This window comes from Hetaerina americana, unplaced genomic scaffold, assembly GCF_022747635.1.
Source record: "Hetaerina americana unplaced genomic scaffold, ioHetAmer1.1.p SCAF_4, whole genome shotgun sequence".
Lineage (NCBI taxonomy): Eukaryota > Metazoa > Arthropoda > Insecta > Odonata > Calopterygidae > Hetaerina > Hetaerina americana.
Window position 1 is genome coordinate 61234706 of NW_027286985.1, and position 26565 is coordinate 61261270.

Sequence of the window (26565 nt, forward strand, 5' to 3'; positions counted from 1 at the left end):
TAAAGGTGGAAAAACACTTTTGGCCTTCCATTTCAAGGCATTCGTTTACGTGTGTTCCTGTGAAAATTGCGTAAATAGGGCGTTGACATGCATTGTCAACATACACAGATATTCCTCAATTATAGTCAGGTCATTGTATGTGTCGGTATCATATACTCGGGAACATCGGAAGTATTGGCATTAAGCTAATTTTTATTTGTTTCGTGGGCTTGTTTTTTCTGGAGGAATTGATCGTCAGAAAAAATAATAAGTTTTATTCCTTCATTCAATTTATTTCGAGTTTGAAAGAAAATTCATTTGAAAAAAATCATCAATTCTTAGTCACTCTAGTTATTTACATAAATCTAATAGTGCGACTACATTTCTCCAAAATTACCGGGAACAAAGCCTTTTATAGTTTTATAAACCCCTTTTATCTTTATTCGATTTTTTTGTCTTAATCTTAATATTTTATGTCGTGCGTGTTTGCTCATGCATAGATTTGTGCCTGAGGAGTAAGCTACGCAAAGTTTTGCTTGAATAAAATTGTTTTTAGCTTCCTTCATTGAGAGGGGCATGTTTTGCCTCTCTCTGCAGTTTAGATTAGACAAATTTCAATCGTTTTTGCCCCAATTTTCCTCTAATTTTGAGCGTGAATAGTGAATTAAAAGATAAGAGTTGAGGCTGTTCTGTATTTACTAGTTCATAATGAAAGTGAAGTGTAAACTTCACGCCGATCAGTATGATTCTCTATAAATATAGCTCATAATTGAATTATTTTTTCCATTTAATGTATCGCCTGTAACCTAATAAAAATATTCCATTTAATTTTTTGCGGGAGAGGAGATTGTACGGAAAAGTCATAACAAAGTCTCAAAAGCCCAATTGCGGCCTAAAATCCCTTAAGAGTCTAAATCCCTCCGACATTGGTGAACAATAAAGCTTAATTCCATTTAATTGCTTAAGTAATTATGTCATGGCTTACATATGGATGAATGGTTCTATAAAATTATGGTGTTTCCAAAAAAAATATACGCATTACATACTTAATAGTAGGAGACTATTTACTGAGATTTTTTCCAGTCGTGGTATTTTTGTAGCTTTAGGAGTTCACTCCTGGAGACGCTCTCTGCAGCGTGGAAGAAATATTAAGTCGAATAGCCCTCTATGCGTTCTAAAGAAATAGGAATTATCGTATTTTGTTCATTTGATTAATATTCCAATTTTGCACGATATTTTCCCCCCAGTTCCAGCACCTGTCTTGCTCCTAATTTACTCATGGCGTAAAAATCTCTTTAAAATTCTCGTAATGGCGTGAAAAAGTTATGAAATCTTAATGTAATTTTATCAGTTGTTAAATTTCTTTCTTCGTTCCAAATGTAATAATTTATATTGAATCAATAATCCACCGAAAGCTCTTGTATTTGATCGTAGAAGGAATTAAGAGAACAGGTTCCAGAAACAGAGAACAGGAACATGAATTCCGTTCATCACATGACCTTTAATCATTTCAGTGAGCAGTTATTTAAATCGAACTGAATGCAGCGCATTGCTTTTTTCCGGCGGAAACTTCTTTTTTTTTAATTTGACCGGTGCGTGACTATTATTAATGACGAAATTGAGGAAAAAGATACATTTATTGCATGAAATCTTATGTGTAGGTTTTCGTGTAATTTTTAATTCTGCTTAACTATAAGTGGTAAAATGAAAATCCGTATTAGTAATATTTTTGAAGGGATTAAGTGTAATTTGTCCGTTGTTAATAGTGCCGTGATACTTCAGCGAGGATATTGTAAAATAGACTCTGGGGAGAGAGAGGACATCGAGAGTAGAGCTAGGGAAAATAGTAGGTTGGAAGCTGATTTTGTCGATGTGATAAGCCGAAAAAAAACAAAGTTTAAGCTGCTCAATAATTTTCATTGACACTCATGAAAAAGGAAAAACTATCAACGGCGAGTATTATGCGAACTTATTGCTACGTTTGAGCGAAGAAATCAAGCGAAATTGGTCTCATTTGGCAAAGAAGAAAGTTCTGTTTCATCAAGACAGTGCATCAGCTCACAAATCCGATATTGCAGTGGCCAAAATTCACAATTTTAAGTTTAAATTGCTACCTTATGCACCCTATTAGCCAGATATCGTCGAAACTTTTGACCTATTTTAGCTGTTTTGTTAGAAAATGGAATTATTACTGAGGACTTAGGAAGGAGAATTATTTTAGCAATAGAACCATTTAGCATGAATTGGTAAGGGAATGAGGTAAAGGGTGGTAACACACAAGAGTGAAGATATGAGAAAAGGTCAGTCATGGCGATGATGGATTCCTCATCCGCTCCCGTGAGTTCGTAACCGAAAACTCGTTAACCAATATTTTGTCAAATCATGAAAACGATTAAACGGATATTTTTCGTATCCTTTCATTTCGATGGCCTTCGTTCGACCTCGCTTCCGGTTATGAGATGTCTTTACAAAAATGTGAATTTACCAAAGTGTCGTTAATGTCTGTAGTGTCTGTTTACCAAGTGTCGAATTGATGAAATGTCGCTGTGACGAAGTGTCCATTCACGAGTTATTGTTTAAAAGATGTCAGTTACCCTGTGGGCTTTCACGAGCGGAAGTGATCGATTAGTCTTTCGGTGTAGCTCAGGGGTTGTATCGTTCTGGCGTTTGGAGGAAATGGGATTGCGTTAAATGTGGAGGCTTTTGAGCAAGGTGCAAGGAGATGAATCCAGAAAATAAGCGGGACAAAGGGGAAAATGGTAAAGTTTGAGTAATTGTAAGGGAATAGAACAATGAATGACAGGAATTTCGAAAGCGTATGGAGGAGGTATGTAGAATAATGTAGCAGAATGTTGAAAGTTCTGCTAGAAGAGAGAGAATGTACGTAAAGTAGGTGCGGAAAGGGGGAGAAAATTGGAAGTTTATGGAAAATATAGGCAACACGAAGGGAAGTGGAAATTGGAGTTAAAGAAGGAAAGCGTTAGAAACAAGAGGTGTTAAATGTTGCGTAAGGGTAGGGTGGTAGTTCGTTCGGCTGCTGACTAGAGGGTCCGTTTCATATCTCGGTTGATGAAATTGAATATCCGTGCTTAATATCCAAGCAGTTTTGTTTTCTGGTGACTCGAAATTTGTAGAAAGTCGAATGTTTTCACAGAAAAGGAAGGATTGTGTGTAATTCACACATTCATCCCGAATGCGTGAATTCCCCATGCCTTAAGCCTTGGACCGGGTTGAGCCTAACAAAATCAACCAGTGCCGATAAAAATTCTTAGAAACGCTGGCTTAATACTACTCATAAATTCCTGTGGAAATGGGCTTGATGGCGAGACGTTAAACTGTGGAAAAGTATAAGCCGCTCTTTGTAAGCGCTTGAATTTTTGTGACCTGGCTTTTACGGTAGCAGCAAATACATGGTTACTGGGAGTTAAACTCTTCCAATTTACTAAATAAAGTAAGTAATGCATGCTCTTCCGTGGGGACAGCTTTAGAGGTATACGCAGATGAGTCGTGTTCTTACTGAGAGATACATAAACTAACGTTAATTGGCTATGGCTTTAAAATTATCAGTGGTGACTGTGTCGGGCAGGATTCTGTAATGTGTTCTTTGTTTTCTATAATCAGAAGAACACATATTTTGTGGACCGAGATAATTTTGAACATAGTGGTTCAATGATATTGTCAACTCCCGACGAGCGCGAGGCTTGTCAGACCTGCGTCATACTATCACAAGCGAAAGATGGGGGAAGGTACGATTCCCTCGTTTGCTTTTTTTGTCTCTCCGCTATCTCTACCTTCTCGCAAAATCAGGAGATTCCGAATTCTGGAACAATGGTGAGAGAGGCTTAAAACTCGACTGATATATATGTCCAGGGTCTTTACTCTCTTTCGTGTCCCGAGCTTTTTAGTGCCTTGCCCTCGTTACGGTGCGTATAAATAGCCTAGTTTTGCCTTCGTTGACGCACTCACAACCGCACTGACGCTCCCAAAGCCCTCTGCATCGAACGGCCGCCGTGAGTTTTTCTTTGTGCAACTTGGTAGAAGTTCTCTGATTCAACTTGACAGTAATTTTGATGTCATTTTGAGGTTTTGGTTCGTCACGGGCGAGATCAAAGGCTCATTAAGCGACGTGCGTGAGGAACTAGAAGTTCCCATCACGTGCTCCATAAGTCGGAAGGACTGAATATTAACTTGAATGCGGAAGGTTCGAGGATATGTGTTTGAAGTGCGAGCTGTGTTGCGGGTAAATACAAGGAAGATCGAGCGCCCCCGGTAACGCTCTCAATCGACGATAACAACTGAATTCTCGCGAAATAGAAAAGCATTGCCTAATGCTCGAGGTAGTATGAGCTGACAGACAGCGATGACGATGGTCGTACATATTTATAAACATTTGCCTATCATTCCAGTGGAATCAGTGGTAATCATGGGATCATACTCTGAGGTGTAAGCCACAAACTTCGTTTGCGGGGTAGGTCGCCATTTAAAAGTAAAGACAAACAGTGTGCCAGGCATATATATTTTCCACTTCAATGGCAATTAAAGGAGATAAAAAATTTAAACGAGCCTATAATGAGCTTGAATGTAATGAGAAAAAACTCCAGTCACTATCACACTTCACCGCTTTCTCACGTGCCAATTTGAGGGCTCCGCTTAAATACCCGAATTTTCTCAGTGCCTCTTAATTTCCAGGATCGAGGGAGAAAAGAAGTTGAATTAAATTTTGCCCATTGATCACGTCGAATCTTATAGTATGGCGTACAGTTTCTGCCCAAATCATTTCTTAAAAGCGTATCATTGTCTCATCTGCCTCGTCTGAGAAATTACTGTGAAACTGTGGTAAAGAGGCTCGCGTTTTCGAATGATTTTCTGTTCCATCTGTTCTCGAACTTTCGTATTCGCCAGCCGAAGTATCGCGGTAGACCTAATCTTTTACCGATTACTTTCACTGCGATAAGTACAATAAAAATGCTATTATATTCGCGGCGCACAATGGCTTCCTTCTCGGCGACACGACGTATCGTTATTCCGTGGAACACTATTGTGAAGATTCCTGAACGGGGCACGATGCACCATCCTTCGGACTACTTGAAAACAACTTGTGCCTAGCAGCGTGCACGACGGCTAATATGTATTTTTCCTAACCACAGTTCGACAGGTACCGTTCAGATCGCATGAAAAATGATTACTCGTTGGTGGGCGACAATCAATGAGGGTTGCAACCAATGGATGCCTCCTCTATATTACGTACGTACGTCCATCCCTCTTCCCCATAAAACGTTTACGACGAATTTCGGACAATGGTGACATGATAACCCGCTGCTTCATATTCCCTGCATTACTTTCCCACTTTCTCTCCTCCGAATCGAGGAAAATGAAAATAAATTGTCCACGATCGTGTTTAAGACGAAACGCATTTTGCATTTGAAAATTCAATTGTGAAGTACCTTCACTACTGTGCTCTATAAATCAGTAAATTTGAATGGAAATATATGTGGCAAATGTACTGTGAATATAAACTGAATGGGGCGATGAGTCATGCAGATTATGCTTCATTCCAAAACAAGCATTTACCCGGAATTCAACCAGTCTAGATAACTTTCCGGTCAAACTGCACAGGCCCGACTTGCGGATTATATTTTTGGATCGTTTACGGTGTAATTACCAGTAATAATCACTTGTCAACAGTCGTTTCCGACAATCCGTATCAGTAATAATCACTTATCACTTTACAGTCGTTTCCGACAAGTCGTTTGGTGTTTCTGTTACCGACCAGGCGGGGCTTGACTAAAAAGTTACAAAGAGGGGCCCATTTCTCGGCTATCGATCTAAAAAGGGGTTTTTCACATACGGAGCTATTCGATTTACAAATTTTCCCCGCCTTGAAATCTTAAATTTGTGCTTTGAAATATTTCTTGGAAGGTTTTTAAATTTCAGCAATAGTGAAGTGGGGAGAGACGAGGAGTGGAATGAGGGTAGGGAGATAATACTGGACTAGCGAAACGATATTGTGCGTCGATTCGAGAGGATCGAACTCAATTGCATAGATTTCACTCATTCCCCTTGTTTTTATAGACTTTCGCATTAAAAATCCCGCTCTTAACGGAAGAAGCCAAGGGATTCCTATGGTTAAGCTTCCCATCCGAACGGGTTCTCACTCCATTTGAAATGCTCTCCATATGGTATTCCTACACCGCCAGGATTAGAACCGGGATCCACGAGAATTCGAGCCTCAGCTTTCGGAGTGTGAAGTCAGTTAACAAGAACCGCACTAATCCGATCCCCATTTTGCGGAGCTTCCTTCGATACGTTGTTAAGTTTTTATTTCAAATTGGAGTTTGTTGTTCGGTGAAAATCTTTTGTGTGAGTCTGAACATCAGATTCCATCGAAGCGATTGAATTGAACTTCGATAGCATTCAGTTCTTTAGAGATACAGGGTCGCACCCAAAAGTGGTAGGACTGATTTTCTCTGGCGCGAACGGAGCGGTGGAGGGGGGTCTGCCTGGCCGGGTAAGGTGGAGGGGGCTCTTAGCAACAGACCGACACCAACCTCAGTCGTCTGCGGGCTGTCGTTGAGTGAGGACACCGTTTTTGGTGAAGCAAGTTTTTTGTCCGCGTCGAAAAACAAAATGAATCTGAATTTAGAGCAACGTTATTCCGGGAAGTTTTGTGCGAAACTCGGGAAGACGGCAACTGAGACCCTCGATATGATCAAGCAGGCTTATGGGGACACTGCCTTAAGCCGTTCCACAGTATTTGAGTGGCACAAGTTGTTTAAAGAGGGTAGGGAGCTAGTTGAAGACGACCATTGCTCCGGACGGCCGTCGACGGCAAGAACCGACACGAATGTGGACAGAGTGAGGACACTACTGAAAACAGACCGACGCTTAACCAGTGAAGAAATTGCAGACCAGTTGGGTCTGTCTGCATCCAACGTCCAACGCATTATTTCACAGGATTTGGCCATGCGCAAGGTGTGCGCCAAGATGGTGGATGGAGTGTCGACCAACAGGCAACGCGTGTGCGCATTTCCGAAGAAGTGTTAGCCAATTTGCGCCGAGAAAAAAATTGTTTGGACAATGAGATAACTGGACTTCTTCTTCTTCCCCCTGATGAAAAGACAGCTCAAGGGATGACGTTTTGACTCGATAAAGGCCGTTCAAGGGGCTTCTACGAGGGTCATCAACGGCATCCCCAAAGAAAATTTCCAGCGGGCGTACGGGGAATGGGAGCAACGTTATACTAAGTGTGTAGCAGCTCAAGGAGCATACTTTGAAGATTATTAAGTCGATGTAAGTATATCGTCAATAAAATTCTTGTAAAAAGAATCAGTCCTACCACTTTTGGGTGCGACCCTGTATTTCTGTGTTTTTTTCTGTGAATCAAGGTATTTAAATCGGTTCGTTTGATTCGACCTGGTTAATCTCCTTGGGAAACCTAACATTCCCGAAGAACCTCCTCGTCCCTTAGAAAAGATAAATTGTGGAATGTCATATACTACCTTGATCAAAAAGTTCCCGGAATAACCACCGTGTGGCGCTCCCATCGTTCCGATTTGAGTTCTGTTTTTTTTGTTAAATTGGTACATCTGTTGTTGATATTCCCTTTAAATCTTAGTGTCATAACTTGACATTTGCAAAAGTTACGTAGCCAAGAGTACATCTATCTCTGTGTGTGTTGGCGATTTTTTACAATTGCAGAAATGGATTTAAATTTGCAACAACGAACTTGTATTAAATTTTGCGTAAAAAACGGATTTAGTGGCGCACGGACGTTGGAAATGTTGGAAAAGTGTTTCGGCAACGATTCTCTAAAAAAAACGGTCGTTTACCAGTGGCACGAGCGGTTCAGAAGTGGTCGTGAGTCAATCGAAGATGATGGACGCAGTGGCAGACCATCGACATCGAAAGTCGGTGAAAAAATTGATAAAGTAAAAGAAATGTTGGTCAATAACCCCAAATTAACCATCAGAGAAATAGCGGAGGACTTGAACATTGCCTATGGATCCGCCCAAGACATTGTGGTTAATGATTTGGGTTTCCGTCGTGTAGCAGCAAAGTTGGTGCCAAAAGACCTCAATTTCATGCAAAAAAGAGACCGTGTTGACGTCGCAAAAGACATGATTTGCGAGGCTGAATCCGATCCCACATTCATCAAAAGGATCATTACTGGAGACGAGACGTGGGTTTATGAGTACGACACGCAATCCAGACATCAGGCAAGTGAATGGCGTTCACCAAATGAGCCGAGACCAAAAAAACCACGTCGTTTTCAGTCAAAAAAGAAGGCAATGCTGACGGTTTTCATGGGTTTCACAACGGTGTAGTGCATCATGAATTTTTGCCAGAAGGCCAGACAGTAAACAAAGAGTATTATTTGGGCGTTATGAGACGTTTGCGTGAAGCAATTCGCCGAAAGAGACCAGAAATGTGGGCAGAAAACTCGTGGATTTTGCACCATGATAACGCACCGTCGCACAGTGCTATCATTATTCGTAATTTTTTGACGAAAAATGCAACAAATACCATCCAACAGCCACCGAATTCACCTGATTTGGCTCCCTGTGACTTCTTTCTGTTCAATCGAGTTAAAAAACCATTACGGGGAACGCGTTTTAGCAGCCGAGAGGAAGTAATGGAAAAATCGCAGGAAGCACTGATGGACATACCGAAAACCGAATATAAAAAATGTTTCGAGGATTGGATCAAGCGCTGGCATAAGTGTGTTGCAGTCGATGGGGATTACTTTGAAGGGGACAATATAGATTTAGATGAATAAACTTGTATTTTTAATTTTCTGAATAAATTCCGGGAAATTTTTGATCAAGGTAGTATGATGTGTTAAATATTAATAAATGCAGCTACTTATTTTGAGAACATTGAGAGATAGTTATTCGATAATTTATTGAGGTCAACCAGAGAACAGATGCGGGAGATACGGGTAAATAATTTATTTGGCTCGAAAAATCACAAGATATCGCCTCGTATTATTACGACATGATAATTTATACCGGGCATTTTTCCAATCAAAGGGTTATTTATTTTATCTATCAGTGTTAGAAATAACATTTGGAAATTGTAAACTTCATTACAGTTTGTTTGTTTGCGCACCTCTAGCCTGGTGATTCATGTTTTTGTTACAGATAAATTAGAGTGGTCGCAATTCCAACTCGTGTGTGTCACGTAATCATCATGAAGGAAGTTATTGGTATCCAATTGTATCTGAAAATGTCATCTTTAGGATTTGAAATGCGTATACATTTCTTAAATCAAGCAATTTCTCTGTTTTGAACGTCGAATTGAAAATTAGTCGGGGATTGAGAACATATTGTGTGTTTTTTCTCGAAAGAGCTTGTATAAAAGTAATCACAGTCAACTGTGGAAGATGATCTTCTCAGTAATCAATGAATAAATTGACTCGTCCTTTTTTGTGATGCAAATATGAGTTCCTCTTGTTTTCGGTTCCTCGTCTACTAACTATTTAGATTAATGCAAATGTAAATTTGTTAAATATTATGCTACAATTAAAATAATAAGCTAAGTGAAATTTAAAGAAAACGCTAGCGAGTTAGCTATCTACCAGCAGTGCACAAAAAGTAGTTTTGTGTCTAATCAGTGTGCATTGTTTTTTCTGCAGTTTGGCGTTGAAATGCTGGTACGTTCGATAAACGCACTTAGACTATTTGGCATGCTTAATAATCAGAAACTATCATTCCTAAAGACTTTGATTAATCGATTTGAAAAATTAGTCAATGAAAGGTCGTCATTGTGAGAACATTGAGAGGTATTTATTGGATAGTTTATTGGTGCAAACAATTAATCTTGCAGTGTCGTAGATGTTACAGTTTAAAATCAAACGTTCCAGAATTTTTTTCATTGTATTTGATATTTTAAACATTCCAGCAGCGCCATTCCGAAACTGTTTCGGACCATACAGGTTAATCGATCTTACGTTTGGCCTCATAAAAATCGTATAGCGTTTGGTAATTCTGAGGTGGTGGCGGGCCTTCATTTGGGCCTTACATTTGACCTTGGAACGGTCATGTGGTCAGTAGCGATTCTGAGCGGCTGGCGAGCCTTATGCTCGTATTTGGAACTTAGGCTTGACCCAAAATAATGAAACTTATGGCCTGAAAGGATATCAGTGAAAAACCAGGTCTCAGGAAAAACAAACAATGCACGAGAGATAGGGAGGGTACAACTAACCCTTATTTTTAATTTTTATGATAGAGCGAGACTCACTTTGGAGCGAATAAAGTGCGAGATACCAAAATCCTGTTGAAGTGGGTGAGAAAGTTTTTATGAGTTCTTTTTTTAGCGTCTAAAGCCGCCTCTTCATACCTTCGGAAAACTTTGGAGGTGACGCTAAACAGAAAACTATCACGAGGTCTCAGCACTCAAACTTATTCCAGAGATTTAGGACTTTATTTCCAATGTAAAAACTAATACCTAGCACTTAATATAACGACGATTTTTCATGAATGCTACCCATTTTCCGTTCGAATTTTTACACAACGTTTTGCGCGGCCAGAACTCATTCATCTCTTACGACCTCATCTCCGCTCTTAATTTAGCTCTCTAACCCTAAAATCGTCCGCTGGCGAAATATTTGTGCTCAAGGTGATAATTAATCTCCTAATCGATCTGGCGATTTTTCACCCTGGCAACTCTTTTTGTGTTTTCCGTGATAACCTATATAAATGCATTCAGACCGCAAACGCCGGTGAGAAATTTAGATAGATGTTAGTTAATTCGTACAATAATAAGACACATTGCAACGTCTTGGGATTTGTAATTAAGCAAAATATTTTTATCTACGTGTGTATTATTGCCGATAAATGTCTTCGCCAATTCTCCCCATTTTCATTGTACTCTGATCGTCTAATGTTTAGGTGATTTCAACAACTGCCTCGCAGTTCAATTTCTGGTGGTGACCAAAGGTCCGCCAGAACTCAGAATCGCAGTAGGCCATAAATTTTCTGTTTGACCAACCTTACGTTTGGCTGAAATTACGTGTGGAATTGGATTTCAGAATAACCCCGCAGGTCCCCTTTTTCAATTACGCCCTACGATGTAGTCATTGCTTGCTTCAAGAAAAAATTATATTATATTCGAGGGGCAAACTTTTTTCCTCAAATCGTCCAAAAGTTTGGTGGTTTTAAAAGCTATTGTTCAATTTTTGCCTTTACTTTTGCATTTTGAATGAAATTTAATAGGAATGATTTCCTCCGGTAGTCTGAATCCCTATTTCTTCCTCTGTCTCCATTTTAATCGCTGTTTCCTTTCCCTCCCTCAGACCCGTGGACGATGATTCCGCGAGCGAGAGCAGCTACTCGTCTTCGGTGGTTGGCGGCCAGGGAGGCTACCGCCTTCCCAGGAGACAGCATTGGACCAACAAGGCACAGTTCGTGCTCGCCTGCATCGGATACAGCGTCGGACTGGGCAACGTCTGGAGGTTCCCCTACCTCTGTTACCGGAGCGGTGGAGGTGAGTCCATCACTCAATGCGTCATCCGTGATAATCGGCCTTTACGGTCACGTGGGCGCAATAAGCGTTGCCCGTCGTAATGAGAGACGTTACAATGTAGCTGCATCGGATCCATGATACCGAAGATATTTTTTATCACTCTTTTTGCCGACCAAAGTCGGTTTTCAGTAACGCTTACATTCTTCCGACTTATCGCATCTGTGCGTAGCCTGGAAGCTAATCGGAAAGGAACGTCCTCAGTTCGAAAGACCTCAGAAGGATTTTACTTTGACGTTGAAAAGAATGACTTTCCTTTCGTGGGGCATCCTCTCTTTTCGTAATGTTTTGAACGAATGAAAGCCTCGGTGCCACTTAAATGAAAACGACATTTTACGATAAACCCAGTGGAAATGCTGGTGCCTCGGTGTCACCTTGTAACCTTGAAAATATCCCGAACTAAATCGGAGGTCTCTTGCCATCCTTTAAACAGGGATTGTGGGCTATGGAAACAACCTGCAGGACTCTATCCCTCTGGACGAAGAATATTGGCGAAAGGCCTTCCGCGGAAGGCCAAGTAAGGAGTATGAAAGTTTATGACGTACGAGTATATGTATATTATACTCGTATATTCGCTTCAATTAGACGAACCATTCATATGGTGACACTGATGAAGGCCAGTAATTAAACTAATGTCATACAGAAATAATTAGATATATGCATTGAGATATTAATTGAAGTACACTGTTATTTAAATCTGAATTGATAGTGGCAATTGGAATAATATAATGTTTTGAAAGATGAAGTGGCGACGTAAACAACAACACTGAGAAACCAATGCCTGAAAGAGCGTATGTGCCCGTCACCTCACGAATTGAGCACCGACCGAGTTACCACATAAAATTACCAAGATCAGTTGAACTTTGATCATCCAAATTTCCGCCTTCCGTCATTCACGCAAAAGGTCACCTTCCTCCAAGGTGTATTTCTTAGTCACTTAATATGGACAAAATGTCAACGCTAAGACAAGATGGGCCAAGAATGCTACAAAAGAAAAATTTGTCTCATTAAAGGAAATGTTTCCATTTGTGGATTAATTATGTGTCGAGGCAAACGAATACAATGGATTAGCATATGGTGACATTCGCTGAGCCCCATATTCATTCTCACCCTGGGTTTCATTTTGTGAGCGTACAGAATGGGTCTTTGTTTCATCAAAACGATGAACTGTTCAACGTCCACTTTTCCTATTGATACTGACGTTTTGATGACATTTTTCGAAACGACCCGTCGCATTCAAAAATTACTAATCGCGAATACTATTATTTTACTTACTTACTAACCAGTGGCTTCCCAGTAGTGTTTGGAGTGGTTCGTTTTCACGTTGTTGCAAGGGCAGAATCCACAAAAATGTCATTTCATATGAATCCCTAGGCAAATGTACTGCCATTAAGTACGCATAAAGCAATTGAGTTTGAGAAGCTGTGCACTGTGTCTAGTATGCTCGGCCAGCAATTAGGAGATTAGCGTGACACATATTTGTTCATAGGGCGAAGTGGAGTTCTGGACTGCTGACAGGAAATCACATGTTCAGTCACATCTTCAATCCTTTTTTTATGGAAAATCATACGTTCTCTCTTTCATTTGATTGGCAAAGGTACTCATTTGACATATAACAATCCAATTGATGATGTAGATGTAATTATTCGCGACACCGCTTTACTGTTCAAATACCGCGTACCGCTTTACGCTCATCCTCACAAAAACCGAGTGTTAAAAGTCATTCTTTTAACCTATCTACGAAGATCTCTTAATAGAAAAAGCAATTTATTTCGTAGATGTTAACAGTGTAAATTCCAGCCGTGTTTTAGAAACGTTATTTCTCAGGATTAGTATCAATTTTGACTCAATTGTCCATTTCGATGTGAAATCATATTTATCAAAGCAAATGCTGGTGGTAATTATTTTCTAACGGAAATAATAATTCTAGAAAGCGTTCCTCCTTACTTTCGGTTTGCTATGTTTTTCAGTGTTACTTGTTTTTCTTGTTCTGTTGGCCTGGTTAAAGTTCCGTGTCGTTTAGTTTAACGAAAAATAATATTCATCTTATTTTTCACTCATCATTCACTCTTATCCTTCACATCTTTTTAAATGCAAAGCACTAATGCTTTCTGGCCTTGATGGAACCGTCGATAGGTAACTGTAAAATGTATTCATATTACTTTCATAAAATGCCTAAGCTATGGTTATTTATAGCTCCTGAAAATTCCCAAGTTACCTTACTCTGAGTCCATAGATAAAGGATTCCACCAACTATTTTATTTATTTACCTTGTTAATTAAAGTTATTTCCTCTAGTTCAACAAATAGTATATGTAAGATAATTTTTTTCGGCCTGAGAGGTATTTTCCCATGTAAAGGCAAAATGGTGGTATTTCTGACTTTCATCAAATTAATATGCGTGATTACTGAATCGATTGATCCCTTTCAATTAATTGTTTTGCGATATCATGTATGTGAAGAATTGATATTTTTGAAGCGATTTCAAATTTATTATTCACAAAGTAATCACTTATTTTCAAATAGCACATCAGTCATTCATGACCATTCAAAGGCCTTTGGTGGAGTGTTTGCTGAAATAATCGATCTGGCAGTGACATAGATCCGGGTGACTTCAATGCTTGAATAATCGAGAAGTTCAACTAGCCATAAAGAGTCCTTTTCTGGAAGAAACCTTCGGACACTCTCCATTGCTAATTAAGAGAGGCGAAGGAAGGAGCAAGTAGTATTATTTTCATATAAATGGGAATGGAAAAAGTTCATTTCGTGAGAGCCTTAGTTTATCAGTGGTAGACTAGCAAACATTGTTGTTTGATCACTTTGAATGTACCTGTCAAGATGAGTCAAGAAGCGAGCGAAGGTTAATTTAATTCTTCAAAGAGAAGGCCAACCAGAAATGGCATGCTCTCGCAAGGCCTTGATATTTATTCAAACGGGAGGCATTTCATTGTGAAAAATCATTTGCCTACCCTGGATTTTTTTTATTTTCTTGGCTTGCGAGTTTCAGTATGCCTGAATTAATATGTTGATGCCATCCCCGTCATCACAGAAAAAATGTTAGTTAAATTATTCTTCCTCACGAAAATTGTTATGATGTATTTCGAGGTAATAATTATGTACTAAGTTGCGGTTAAATTTTATGTTATTCTGTGAATGAGATAATTTTTCACTGTGAAAAGAGATAAACGATCTTTCTTCGACCACGCTAGTTAAGTTTCAAGCTAACTAGACGAAGTGAAACCTGTAAGTGTGAAGTATATAGAATTAAATATTATTTTAGTTTTGGTGGTTGGAAAGTCTCACGTCCTGGTTACGGCCTTGCCATTGAATTTTTGGTATAGTGCAAGTCGAGGGCCATTAGTAAAGTTACAATCGTCAGTTGTAAACTTTGATGTAGCGCGTAGTTGTATGGTGCTCGGAAAGTTGATTGCTAGTACTAGAGCAAAAGCGTAGACTGGAGACTTTTGGGATGTGGATGTGGAGAAGAATGGTAAGAGTCAATTAGAGGGAAAGGAAAATAAACGAAGTACTAGGCAGGGTAGGTTAGAAGAGAGGGTTGCTGGGGGAAATTCAAAGGAAGCAAAAAAAGTGGATGCACAACCTTCTGATTTCCGATAGAATCTTGAAGATTGTGAGAGATGGGAAAATGTTTGGCAAGCGATATCGGGGGAGAAGAAGGATATGCATGTTTTGGCGAAATGAAGGGAGGCAGAAAGTACGCAAAATCAAAAAATATTTGTAATACTTTTGGATGTTACTTTTTGTAGAGTTAGGTAAGGGATATAAATTATATATAAATTAAATATGAATAGTCTTAGTACCCATCCAAACCTACCCAAGTAGTACCCAAACCTATCTAATAGCAATAATTAAGAACATATATCTCATCGATACAAAACCCCCATCTTTAATGCAAAATCCGAACCCTTGGCTCTCTGTTTGAAGTCTTCATTTTGCCGGCCCATTACTCAATACTCAAAACGAATAAGCTCCAGATATACAGGGCTATATGTACGTAAACGGTGATACCTAAAGATGTATCAGTGTAACCTTCGTTTTATAATGACATATTCCTTATTGTTGATATTTTCTCGGGCAACTAAATTTTGGGAATACTTATATGTATGCTCCGTAATAATTAGTACGTTTTACGTGTTTAAATGTTCAGGTCTCTTTGAGGAGGGATATCTTCCATAGCGTACATTCTTATAGCTAATCAAAGGGGAATTTGAATGTTTTGCTGCCCAAAATTGACTAATAATATAAACCTATATAATTAATAATAACTAATTCTTATGATAGCATTTAAAAAAATTTGAATGACGATGTAGGAATAAAATGAAAAATAGTAAATGGCTTGTTTGCAAAACCAATGTACATAATCTTCTGCGAGATTTATTTCCCGGAAATGTATGATCAGCGGCTAATATACGTGACGGGAATGGGAAAAAAGGGAATCGATGGAAGAGAAATGGAAATGGGGAGAATTAGATAGAAAAAGTGAGACGTGGCACGTTTCCAGAAATTACGAAATTGCAACGATTTTTCATTTCTTTAATTTAAAAAGGTTTTTACTTTTGAATTCACATAATTACGTTAGCCTTAGCCTGCGAACGGTTTCATTTCGTACCATACTCGTAGAGATTAAGTAGGACAAGTCTGATGTGTTTCTGCGACTCTGATCAGTGAAACAGACCGACAAAATAACAGTTTCTAAATTCGTTATCGACTTCACCTGGTTAGGTTTACTTCGTTCGCAATGAATAAGTAATTCCTCTCACAGTTTCATGTCGTTTAGTTGAATGCTATGCGTGATTGTCAATTCTCTCTTATCCCGATGCCGATTTAACGCATTTTCCCCAGTATGCCACGCGCGGGCACAATGCTCATCAACAACCGTTTTCACTTTCTTTCAGTGTTCTCTCGGTAGAATATTTGTGAAATATGATAAGATTGATGAAGACATTAAGGAGGTTGGAGCGTGACTTCAAGGGATATTGTGTCACTTTAATGTATTTGTGACGAGTGATTAATAGTAATGCAACACCCATTCTTGCGTAGTTGGTAAACAGATATGAATTCAGTGTACATTTCTTAAGTATTGCGAGTTTTAAAATTATTTTTGAAACGACTGAAAAGCTTATTTTGGGGCACCATATTTGGAAATTACGCAATTTCTGTTGATTTATCTCAGAAATTTATTATTGAAAATTAAAATTTAAACAAATTGCTGTGATGTCAACACTATTAAATCTATTATTTTATTGCCCCCGTGATATCAATTTGTTATGAGTACAACATATATTTCTGCACCATTCACCCATAATTCTTCTGGTGGTAGTCCTCCAATTCAATAAGAGCAGTATAAATCTTGTGTTCTTTTTGTCAATTGTTATGAAATCTTTGACATAATGCACTCAAGACTAAAAATTTAGAAAATAGCAACGAAATGACATGTGTTCGACATCTCGAAGCAAATCTATTAGGGAAAATGCCCGCTGAATGGTTATGGTTAGCATGCGGAGTATTCCTTTGTGAATGTCTTAGGCAGCAAAAATGTCAATACCAGTTACGAGGTTACTCCTCACATTATTGTATGGAGGTGAATCTTGGGTATTCCAGAGCAAGCATAAATTGTCGACTAAATGCGGTTGGTATGGGGTGTTTAAGTAGTGTTTGAGATATAAAAATAGGATAGATGGGGTGAGGAAGTGTTGGATGAGTGGAGTTTGAAATAATGCGGATTGAATGAATCTGTAATAGACAAATATGAGAGTAATGTCCTACGCTGTGGTTTGAGGGAATGGGATAAACTGAGGAAGTCGTAGGTGAATGTGGTCGAAGAGACACACAATTCAAAGAATATTATAAGTCACAGGATCCGAAGAGTATCTATGAAACTGTGTGTGTCTGTGAATGAGGCGAAAGGATTATGCACATACGGGATAGTATGGAGGAAATTACTCCTAGGGAGAATTTCCTTTCTTATCCTAAACTCAGGTACACTTATGACTCCCCCTACCTCGAAAGAGAACACAGTATGGAGGGTACCTATGTTCATGTCACGATTCTCTCCGTAGGCATTTGAAATGAAGTTTTCCAGTTATGAAACTTATTAGGTACTACTTACGCGAATGATTGCGATTGCCCCAAGAGAGCTTGAAGAGCAAATTTATCCTATTTTGCGTACTGGGCGTTAGCTAGCTATATGTATGTTGCTAAAATATGAATCTTGAAGTTGATCCTATGAATACGCTTCTGTGAAATTGTTATTTAAAAGTTTTTATTGACTGTGAAATAGTAAGTTGTGGTATATTGGCCCGGTTTAATGTTGTATTGTTATATCTAATTGTTAGTTAATGCGAACTTTAACTTAACCTGGAGATTACCGAAAAATCAGATAGAACATTGCAACTACAGAAACATCATCTCTTTAACGGTCCGTGTCTAACTATCGATCATAAAACTTGTTTTGGTCTTAAACGTGGTTTAAAGATAACCTTCAGTTTAACGAGAATTATAAAAATCGGGCCCTGGTGGAGTAAGATTCCTTGAAAATAGTCAGCAGTCTAGGCATGAGAAACCGGAATTGTTGACGTGGCAGTAATAGAATCGAAACCCAAAAATTTAAAGAATTCCGTGTAATTGGTAATTGGTCCGTTTTGGCCAGTGCCATTTCAAAAATCATAAGTGCAATGTATTTTAGTGATAATTTGAAAAAAATCGTTTTTTAATAGTGACGCAGTGGTTAGTTGTTCTAATCATGTCTTCACTTGCAGCTTCCTAAGAAGTACACTCAAATCATACCCAATGTTTTTGTTCCATGGTAAAAAAATGTTTATTCACTTTTGGGTACCCTTTGTTGAACAGAGAATCATTAGTAACAATGGTGTTATTTGTTCCTGATGGTGTGACCTGCAACAGTTGCGAAAGTTCGAACGGCGACAATGCAGAACACGAAGCGGCTACCGAAAACTATTCCGTATAACAGTCGATGCTGCGGAAAATTACGCTTCAGATTATTTGGCTTAGTGGCTATAGTCGATGCGCGAATGTTCATCGTTTATTTTTAAACCCTGACGCCTAATTTGAATTCCAACTCATATCCTTCTCTCATCCAGTTGGACCTGATTGCCTCGAGTATCTAGCGCGTGGGAAATACGATGTGTAATTTCAGGAATATGAAAATCATCCAATCACCGTTCTTAAGATATACTTCCTCTAGCCACATGTTGCCTACTGTTAAAAGAAAAGCTGCTTTTGAAGATTAAGGCAACGTTGAAATTTATCACAAGAGGGGTTCGAAAGGTTAATTGCTTCCAATGCATCAATGGGATATGCCAACATCGATTAGGTCACCTCAGAGCACTTGAAATACATCCACCAGCAATTCTCGCTTACTGCCCAGTTGCGACAGTAAACTTTCATGTAAATTAGAATCGCAAAAAGCTTTTGTGTTATCGTAATTTATAATCACTCCGAGTTAATGGTCGCAAATTGACCTCGCTATGTTTTTCAGTCCTGCGAAGAATTGTCGTCCAGACTTCTTTTGAAACTTTGCATGTTCATTGAACAGTGCTCATTCCTAGTGAATGGCACTTTGGGAACTGCTCCAATAGCACGTACCAATTCCATACAAAGGTTACCTCGTCAATCATATCCCGAGTTTGTCCTTGATTGGGGAGGAAGAAAAAAAGGTTGTTATGCACAATATCCTCTAATGGGAATACTACACTTGCGAATTCTCATTTTGTAATCCGTAAGTGCGCACACGATGAAAACAGTCGCGATTTTGTCAGTTATTTCGAATAGAGAAACAAATGATTGTAAAAGTGTCGGGTATGATTTTCACAAGGAATGGAGTCTTTTCTACGGGTTAATTCTTGAACTGCCTGACCTCTTGCATGTTGTTTGTTAGTAAACCGAAGCATCAATGGTTGTACGTGGCAACCTTAGAACCGTAACTGAAACTAGGTGCGCGTACACAGTAGCACGAGTGTTACAGACACATATGTTAATTATGGAGTATATGATACCTTATACATGGAGTATGGATACCATATACCTGGGTACGATATACTATTCACGTAAATCGTTTATTAATTTTTAATTATGCTCGCGACATAATAAGAATAAGGACATTTCAGACAGATTTGGAGAGGAAAATTTTAAGAAAGTTAAACATTCAATTTGGGAATAAACTGGAGCTTCTGAGGTAGTGCAAGTATTTGAATGGTATTTTGAAGGAAAATGGGTATGGTAATTGAAGTATTAGGAGAAATACGTCGTAAGTAATTAATTGCAAGGAGAAGGGAATTGGTGACAAGTACGCTGTATAAAGAAATTTTTAAAAAATATTACGAAAGAATTTGGAGCATTGTAGCTCTGTAGCTGGATGTTGAAAATCGTAACTGAAGTGAGAATGTAAGGTAAGTGGGGATTGAGAAGGAATGGAATTTAATATAGATGATAGGAAGTTTAGTAGAAAATATGAACCACTGAATAAATTAATTAAAGTTAAAAAAACTGGAATTCACGAGAAACGTTCTACTATATATCACACATATTCTGAAGGGCAGTCAGAAAAGCTATTTTCAATAGGTAGATTGCCATGGACGATTTTAACTTATGGTGAGCTTATTTCGCCAAACGTTTTGAAGTTCAAACGCGCTTACTGAGCCGTCAAAGTCCAAAAATTTCGTTGAAGTGGGTGTTCCCCAGCATCCCATCTCTTCTGTTCTGTTATCTGTTCGGCATAACCCGAGAGGCCCTTCTTTTCTCAGTATCTTTTAAATATTTTATTTCCAACATCCTTTCCAATTTTTAAGTTTTAAAACGGTAAATGTGGAACATTCACATAAATCAGTTGGTGCGGGATCTTTTTTTTTTCGTGCCAGCCTTTTGTTTCTTGTAGTCGCTATTATTTGGCTTATTGTTTACGATAAGAATCCCACACTAAATGTTCGACTTTATTTATTGAAATCCGAGTGGATTCCTCTCATTTGCTAGGTGCCCATTCTCGTAATCCACTTGTTACTAGTAATATAACTTATAGTTGTGCCATAGTTAGCGATGCCGCGTAATTCTCAAAGTAATTCAAAACACTGGACATCATGAAGGATTCTGCATTATCGGGTTTCACCGCGTCGTTGTTTGAAACCCGATAATGCAGAATCCTTCAAACCACCGCCGCGAAAACCTACGCAGCCATATACGGGACATTATTTTCTAGACTTGACTAACAAATCTACGTTCAATCGAATTTAACTACCGAGATTATCAAGGTTCATTAAAATCCCTTTAGTTTAAGTAAGAATAATTGAGCACTCTGCTAGACTTGAAAAAAGCTTTATCTCATCAATTTTATAAATTGCCTCTATACCTTATTGTAATCCCATTTATTCTCTCGTGTCAATAGAAGATCGGTATAGATATTGTTGATAAAATTATGACGAAAGACACGTCGTGATATGTACCCCATACGAGCTAAAAAAACAGTGACTTGAAATACAAATGTTTGCAAAGGTAGACAAAGTGTTGCGGATGGAATAATAAATTACATCAAATATTCATCTGATGAGCTTATTCGGGAGTTATAAAGAGAAACCGGATGCTAAGACAAAGATCCAGGAATGTAAGTTAATGGTTAATATCCGAGAGTGAAGCTTTTGAAAAATTTACGTTAAATTAGCCAACTACCCTCTTAATTTCCTGTCCGGAGAAAAATTCAATCCTGGTAGCTCAACCTTATATTTTCATTTTGGACAGTCGCTGAGTATCTCCCGCGATTCCCGGCTGGAGCACATGGATCGAATGACAGAGAGGAGAATGCAAGATGACGCCGTGCTGTCGAGATGCTGTGGAAAAAAATGAATTGGACTTTTTTCCAAGACTTATCCTCACTCGTGTGCGCGAATGTTTTAATCTTCGCAACAGACGTTTGTCGTGTCCACTCACGCTTTTGCAGTGTGACGAAACATCTCGATTCTATTTCCGCTGTCGAGAGATACATCTTCTCGTCCCTTCAGTTAGTGAGGATGGGGCTCGTATTTTTCCGTCCCAATATCGTGTCTTAAGTCAGAAAGCGGGGCCTTCGAAGCTCAACAAGCTAATGCCGAAGAGTGATCGTCCAAAGTAGTATGGCTTCTGACATTCCTATGTAATGTTAAGTGCGTGGAATTACTGTTTGTGAGAGCATCGGAATTTTTTCAGTGGGTGGAGTGCGGTAGCTTACCATGCCTGGTTCATCGAATCGAACCCCGATCTATGAATTAGAATTCTCAGCTATTTTTCGACAGCTCTAGGATTGGCTTGTAACGAGAATTTTTTCAAAAATTGCGGTACTTCTTTGCGTCCGCTGTTTGGGATTTTAATATACCTAGGGCACCTTCGGTAAGAAAAGATTGATGACTATTTCTGGTCAAAATTCTTACCCACTCCAAAGTACCCAGCTGCGTCTCAAAGATGTTATTTGCGTCAGCTGTCTGTGACCTCTCGTAATTATTAATAAATCCCTCTGATAGATGAGTTTTAATCATTCAGTATTCCCCTGCTAAAATCTAGGTGCTAATCAGTATGGTATATCAATGTCAAAAGATGTTGGCAGTTATCATATTTACGGAGATGTTCTTTATTTTCAATCCCAGCGGCTGTTCCTTCGGTTTAATTCGTACTAATTCATGTGTATTGGACGGAATCTAAAACCATTCGTAATTATTAATGCATGGGTAAATATTTTCTATGAATAGAAGAAAAAAGTATTTATGAACATTTGCTAAAACGTTTTGTAGCACATTTTAAAGGAAAAAATTGTAAATTTTAAACACAAATTGGATTAAAAATGAAACAACTTTTTTCAGGAACTTAACACTTTGAATATAGAAATATACGTTAAAGTTATTTAAAATATTTGTAAATGTAATTTTATCATTGCTTATTTATTTTAATATTTTTAAATCGGTATTCTGCAGTTTAAGGGTTACAAACTAATTTCCGTTACCTCTCCCAACAAAACCTGACTTTAGGCACTACAAGAAACCTCCCTTCGAGTCTGTATGTGGTATTTCCTTCCTCTCCTCTTTCCGTCCAAAATGTCTATCCTTCTCTACCCCTCCTTAGCTTGTGACGTGCAAAACAATGGACCTGGTTTTTTTCAATTTAATAACCTTTTTGGCGTTACGTTCTAGGAGTTGGCAAAATCCTTTGAACTTGAATTAGAATTAGATGTCGTAATTATTCGTATTTTTTCTAAGATTGATATTTCATTTTTTGTTTGATATAGTACCGTTTAAGGTAGGGCTTGGATGGACACAGTCTGAATTCGCCCACATTACTTAGCCTCGCATAACAAGATACAACGTGACACCCGACACTGCATTAAACTGTTTTCCAATTCCGCATACATTTCATCTCCCTTTATTACGTCCAACATGCCTAACCTTTCCCACCCTATCTCGTTTTCCTATCGTCTCTCTACTCTGTCACAGTCTTCTCCTTTCCGTCTAACTAAAATAATAAAATGTTGAGGCACTAACAGAGTATCCGTTAAATTCCTGTTTACGTACGGGATGGAAATATTTCGATTTTTAATTTGAATTAGGACGTAAACGAAAAGCAAATGACCTTGAAACTCTTGATCCAAGGGTAATTTTATGATAAAAATTGATAAGACAACCTGCTGTACTCATTGTCCTTCAAACAACCTTCGAATAACAGGTAGGAAAATAAGAGGTACTCACACGAACCTAGCACAAAATGCTCCAATGCAATAAGACTAAGTTTTTGACTTCAGAATAAAGTGAGTGAACAAATTTCCCACCAAATCATCGAATCCTTGTCGACCTTTTATTGAATCGTCCTCCAATACTCATCGACCCGTAGGTTGAGATTGGTGAAGGTATTAACTTCGTATTTAGTTCTACTGGCTGCTTGTGATACGGCACATTCAGGGTTGTGGTGATAATTTTAATCGCTTTTTTGTCAATAGCTTTCCAAATCCGTAACTATCCAGGAAAAACACTCATATTGAGATTTTTCGAGTTTTCAGAAATATACCCCAGATCTGATCTCATGGATCTCCGATTGGTATGCTCTTTTCCCTTTCATAACCACGAATTTTCTAGTTACATTTCTACTAGTCTTCATCATTCATACTTTTATATGTATTTATCAGCTACTCAAGTAACTATCTGTAGCGTTAGACGCATACTAATTGTGTGCTTCTTTCGGGTGGAAATTCTGAATTTGTATTTCTTTAAGTATAGTATTTAATATGGCGTATGCACTCGAATGGTATTTATAATGACGGAGGGTTCCTAACTGTGGTCAATGAACAATAACATGCGAAAAAGACTTCTGGCGGCAGGAATGGCATATTGAAGAAGATGCTTTGGTTTAACGTAGCCAGATGGTTTTAGAAACGAAGAAAAATGATAAAGTATCGTGGTGGAGGGCACTATCATAGATGCAGTAAATGAAAAACAGCTCAAAATAGCATGGCTAACCATGCCGAATGAATGAGGACAGATTACCACCGAAGACTGGAAACTGGCAGCAAACCGGAAGGAAAAAAACGAAGGAAAAAAGGCAGCATTGGAGTAAAAGTTGGCGAAGGCAGACTGAGAACTGGAGGAGGGAACGAGAGCCAAATATTTGGTGCTTAGGATGTGGTCAGCGGCAAACCTAAAGCTGCAAGTACAGGACATTACAAATAATGGAAAAAATAGCAGTCCTCGTCGGAAAATCTTACGCATTTATGTGACCTAGTCAGTGTTCCACCAGGCATGCCTAGTGATTTATCAGAAATGGTGCTGAATGCGCCGTCCCTCTCTGACGGCGATCAAGAATGGGAACACTCTTCAGCCCTCGTATTCTGCTGCGCCCGCTGTGTTGTGGTTGGCGATGTTGAGCCAGAGCTTCCTGCTCTCGTGCTTACCCAACAAAAGCCTCGAGAGTCGTGCGAGACAGTCGATTGGGCGGTCTTGCTTTGCTTTCTCGTCGATAATTGCTTTCCTTCGACTGCGTTTGGAAAATCGGCGACCATTGTTACTACAGTTGTTTTCCATTCTCGGCGTCAACTGCCGGAATAGGGAACAAGTGATCAGTTCCTCCTCTCGTGCCTCCGTTAAGTTCACCTACTTCGTACTTTCACTGATATTCAGTAGCCAAGGTTTGGTCCGTAAAACTCTTACCTCTTCCAAACCTTCCCTTTTATGTTTTCCTTCCCTTACTATTTCCCGTTGCAAAACATAAGCGAGCTCTTTGTATAAATTATATTGAGTGGGGCATTTTTCTGTCGTTAATTTTTCATAAAAGCCGCGTTTTACGCAAACGTCTTGAATATTTCAAGGGAAATGAGGTTTGGTTGTGCTTTGAAAAATATTTCAAGTCAGTTGTTCAATATTTTTAATATTTATGCAGACACTGTTCCCTCAGGAATGAGTTTCTCATATTTATTTCACACTTATTGTAACAATTTTTACCGGAGCATTGTCACTTACCCATACTTGCACCAATACAATTATTCTTACCTTACGTCGTTAGATTCCAGTCATAGGCATGATTGCCTGGTGTATAAGAATTTTGATGCTCTCCCAGAGGTGGATATAGGATTTTTGCGAGGAGAGGCATGACCTTAGGGTAGAACATGAAGCATAGAAGTATCATTATTTGTCTTATATGCTCTATTTAATAATTATAAATGTATTTGGTGGGAGTCAGAGAAACAGATTGGCTCCATTAACACGCATTAGTTGAAAATTTATTTAATTATCGGTCTATTAAAGTTTTTCCTGATAAATTTAGAATAAAATTCATTTCCCTTCAACTTTGAAATCAAATTGTTTCCCCTCCCTTTCTTCTGGAGGGATGCGCGTCTCCATCTGTGTCGGCCACTGTGCTGACCCAGTTCCCATTCCCAGTAATGCAATTGAGTAAACATATTTGTCATCCAAGGGGGTGACTTTCCACTGACAGAAAATATAAATGGAAATTTACCGTGATTTATTTTTTTATGCAGTACGTGATGGCTAGTGGTATAAGTATATTTTCGCCAGTTACAGTACGATTGCTAACTTTAAGATACAAGGGAATTTATGGACTAATAAGAAAAAACGAAAGAAGCATTTTGAGCGAGTTATCTTCCGCAGAAAATTAATCTCGAACGAAGAATGTGAGACCTTTCAATCCCAAGCTTTTTCAAATTCAGGCTACAGGCAAATGTCATAATTGATTAGTTGGAAATTTTGTTGTAATACTACGAAACTGCAAACGAATCTTGAAGGATTAACAAGGTGTAATCCTTCAAGCAATCCTGTAATGACCTAATCTGAGGTAATTTCTATCAATAAATTATCCGGTTAACAAGTTGTGGGTTATAATAGTTATTAATTCGATGTAAAATAAGTTGATCGTTATCAACTCATAGTTCTAAAGCTCGCAATCCTGTGCAAATCAGACGATATTGCCGCAGTCGTTGTAACACGGTGATTCAAATGGAAATTGGGAGTGTAACGTCAACACAGAAGGATTAAAAATATTCTGTTTCAAAACTGTCTTGTTAGGTGAGGCTAATAAATGTAGCCGTGCTCAGTCTACGTCCATTCAAAACCTACCTTAAATGGTAGGCTACCAAATAATAATAATAGTTTCAAAACATGGTCTTTTTTAAAGTAAAAACAATGTAAGAATCATTTGCATACACGTGAAGGCGTGATAAGAAGCCCTCCTTGCTTATTTTAACTGTTAATTCTCAAGAAATTATTTTTGCACATTTTTATTTTCCCGACCGGTTAAATAGTGATAATTGCGGGAATTCACATTTTTATGGGATACTTACAAGGAGCTATAGAAACTTCAAGGAATATATACCATCATGTTTATTTCTCATTCGCTAAATTATATAATGTTACATTTTTTTCTTCATTAAATAAATACAATCAATTTATAATTTGAAGGGTCACATAATTACATTTTACCAACATTATAATGTCCAATTGCGTTAATCTCGAACCAGAATTTCAAGTATTCGTTTGCGAAAGGTCTCCAAAGGTCTTGGCCCCATATTCCC

The 26565-nt window shown here is 38.5% G+C and overlaps 1 protein-coding gene across 1 annotated transcript in view; it reads left to right on the top strand.

Annotated features, from left to right (window-relative positions):
• Window positions 1-26565, top strand: part of ine (solute carrier family 6 member inebriated) — a 280518-nt gene that overhangs the window by 223304 nt on the left and 30649 nt on the right. The window contains exon 2 of the mRNA XM_071590342.1: window positions 11273-11463. Within this exon, the coding sequence (XP_071446443.1) occupies window positions 11273-11463 (191 nt within the window). The remainder of the gene's footprint in view (window positions 1-11272; window positions 11464-26565) is intronic.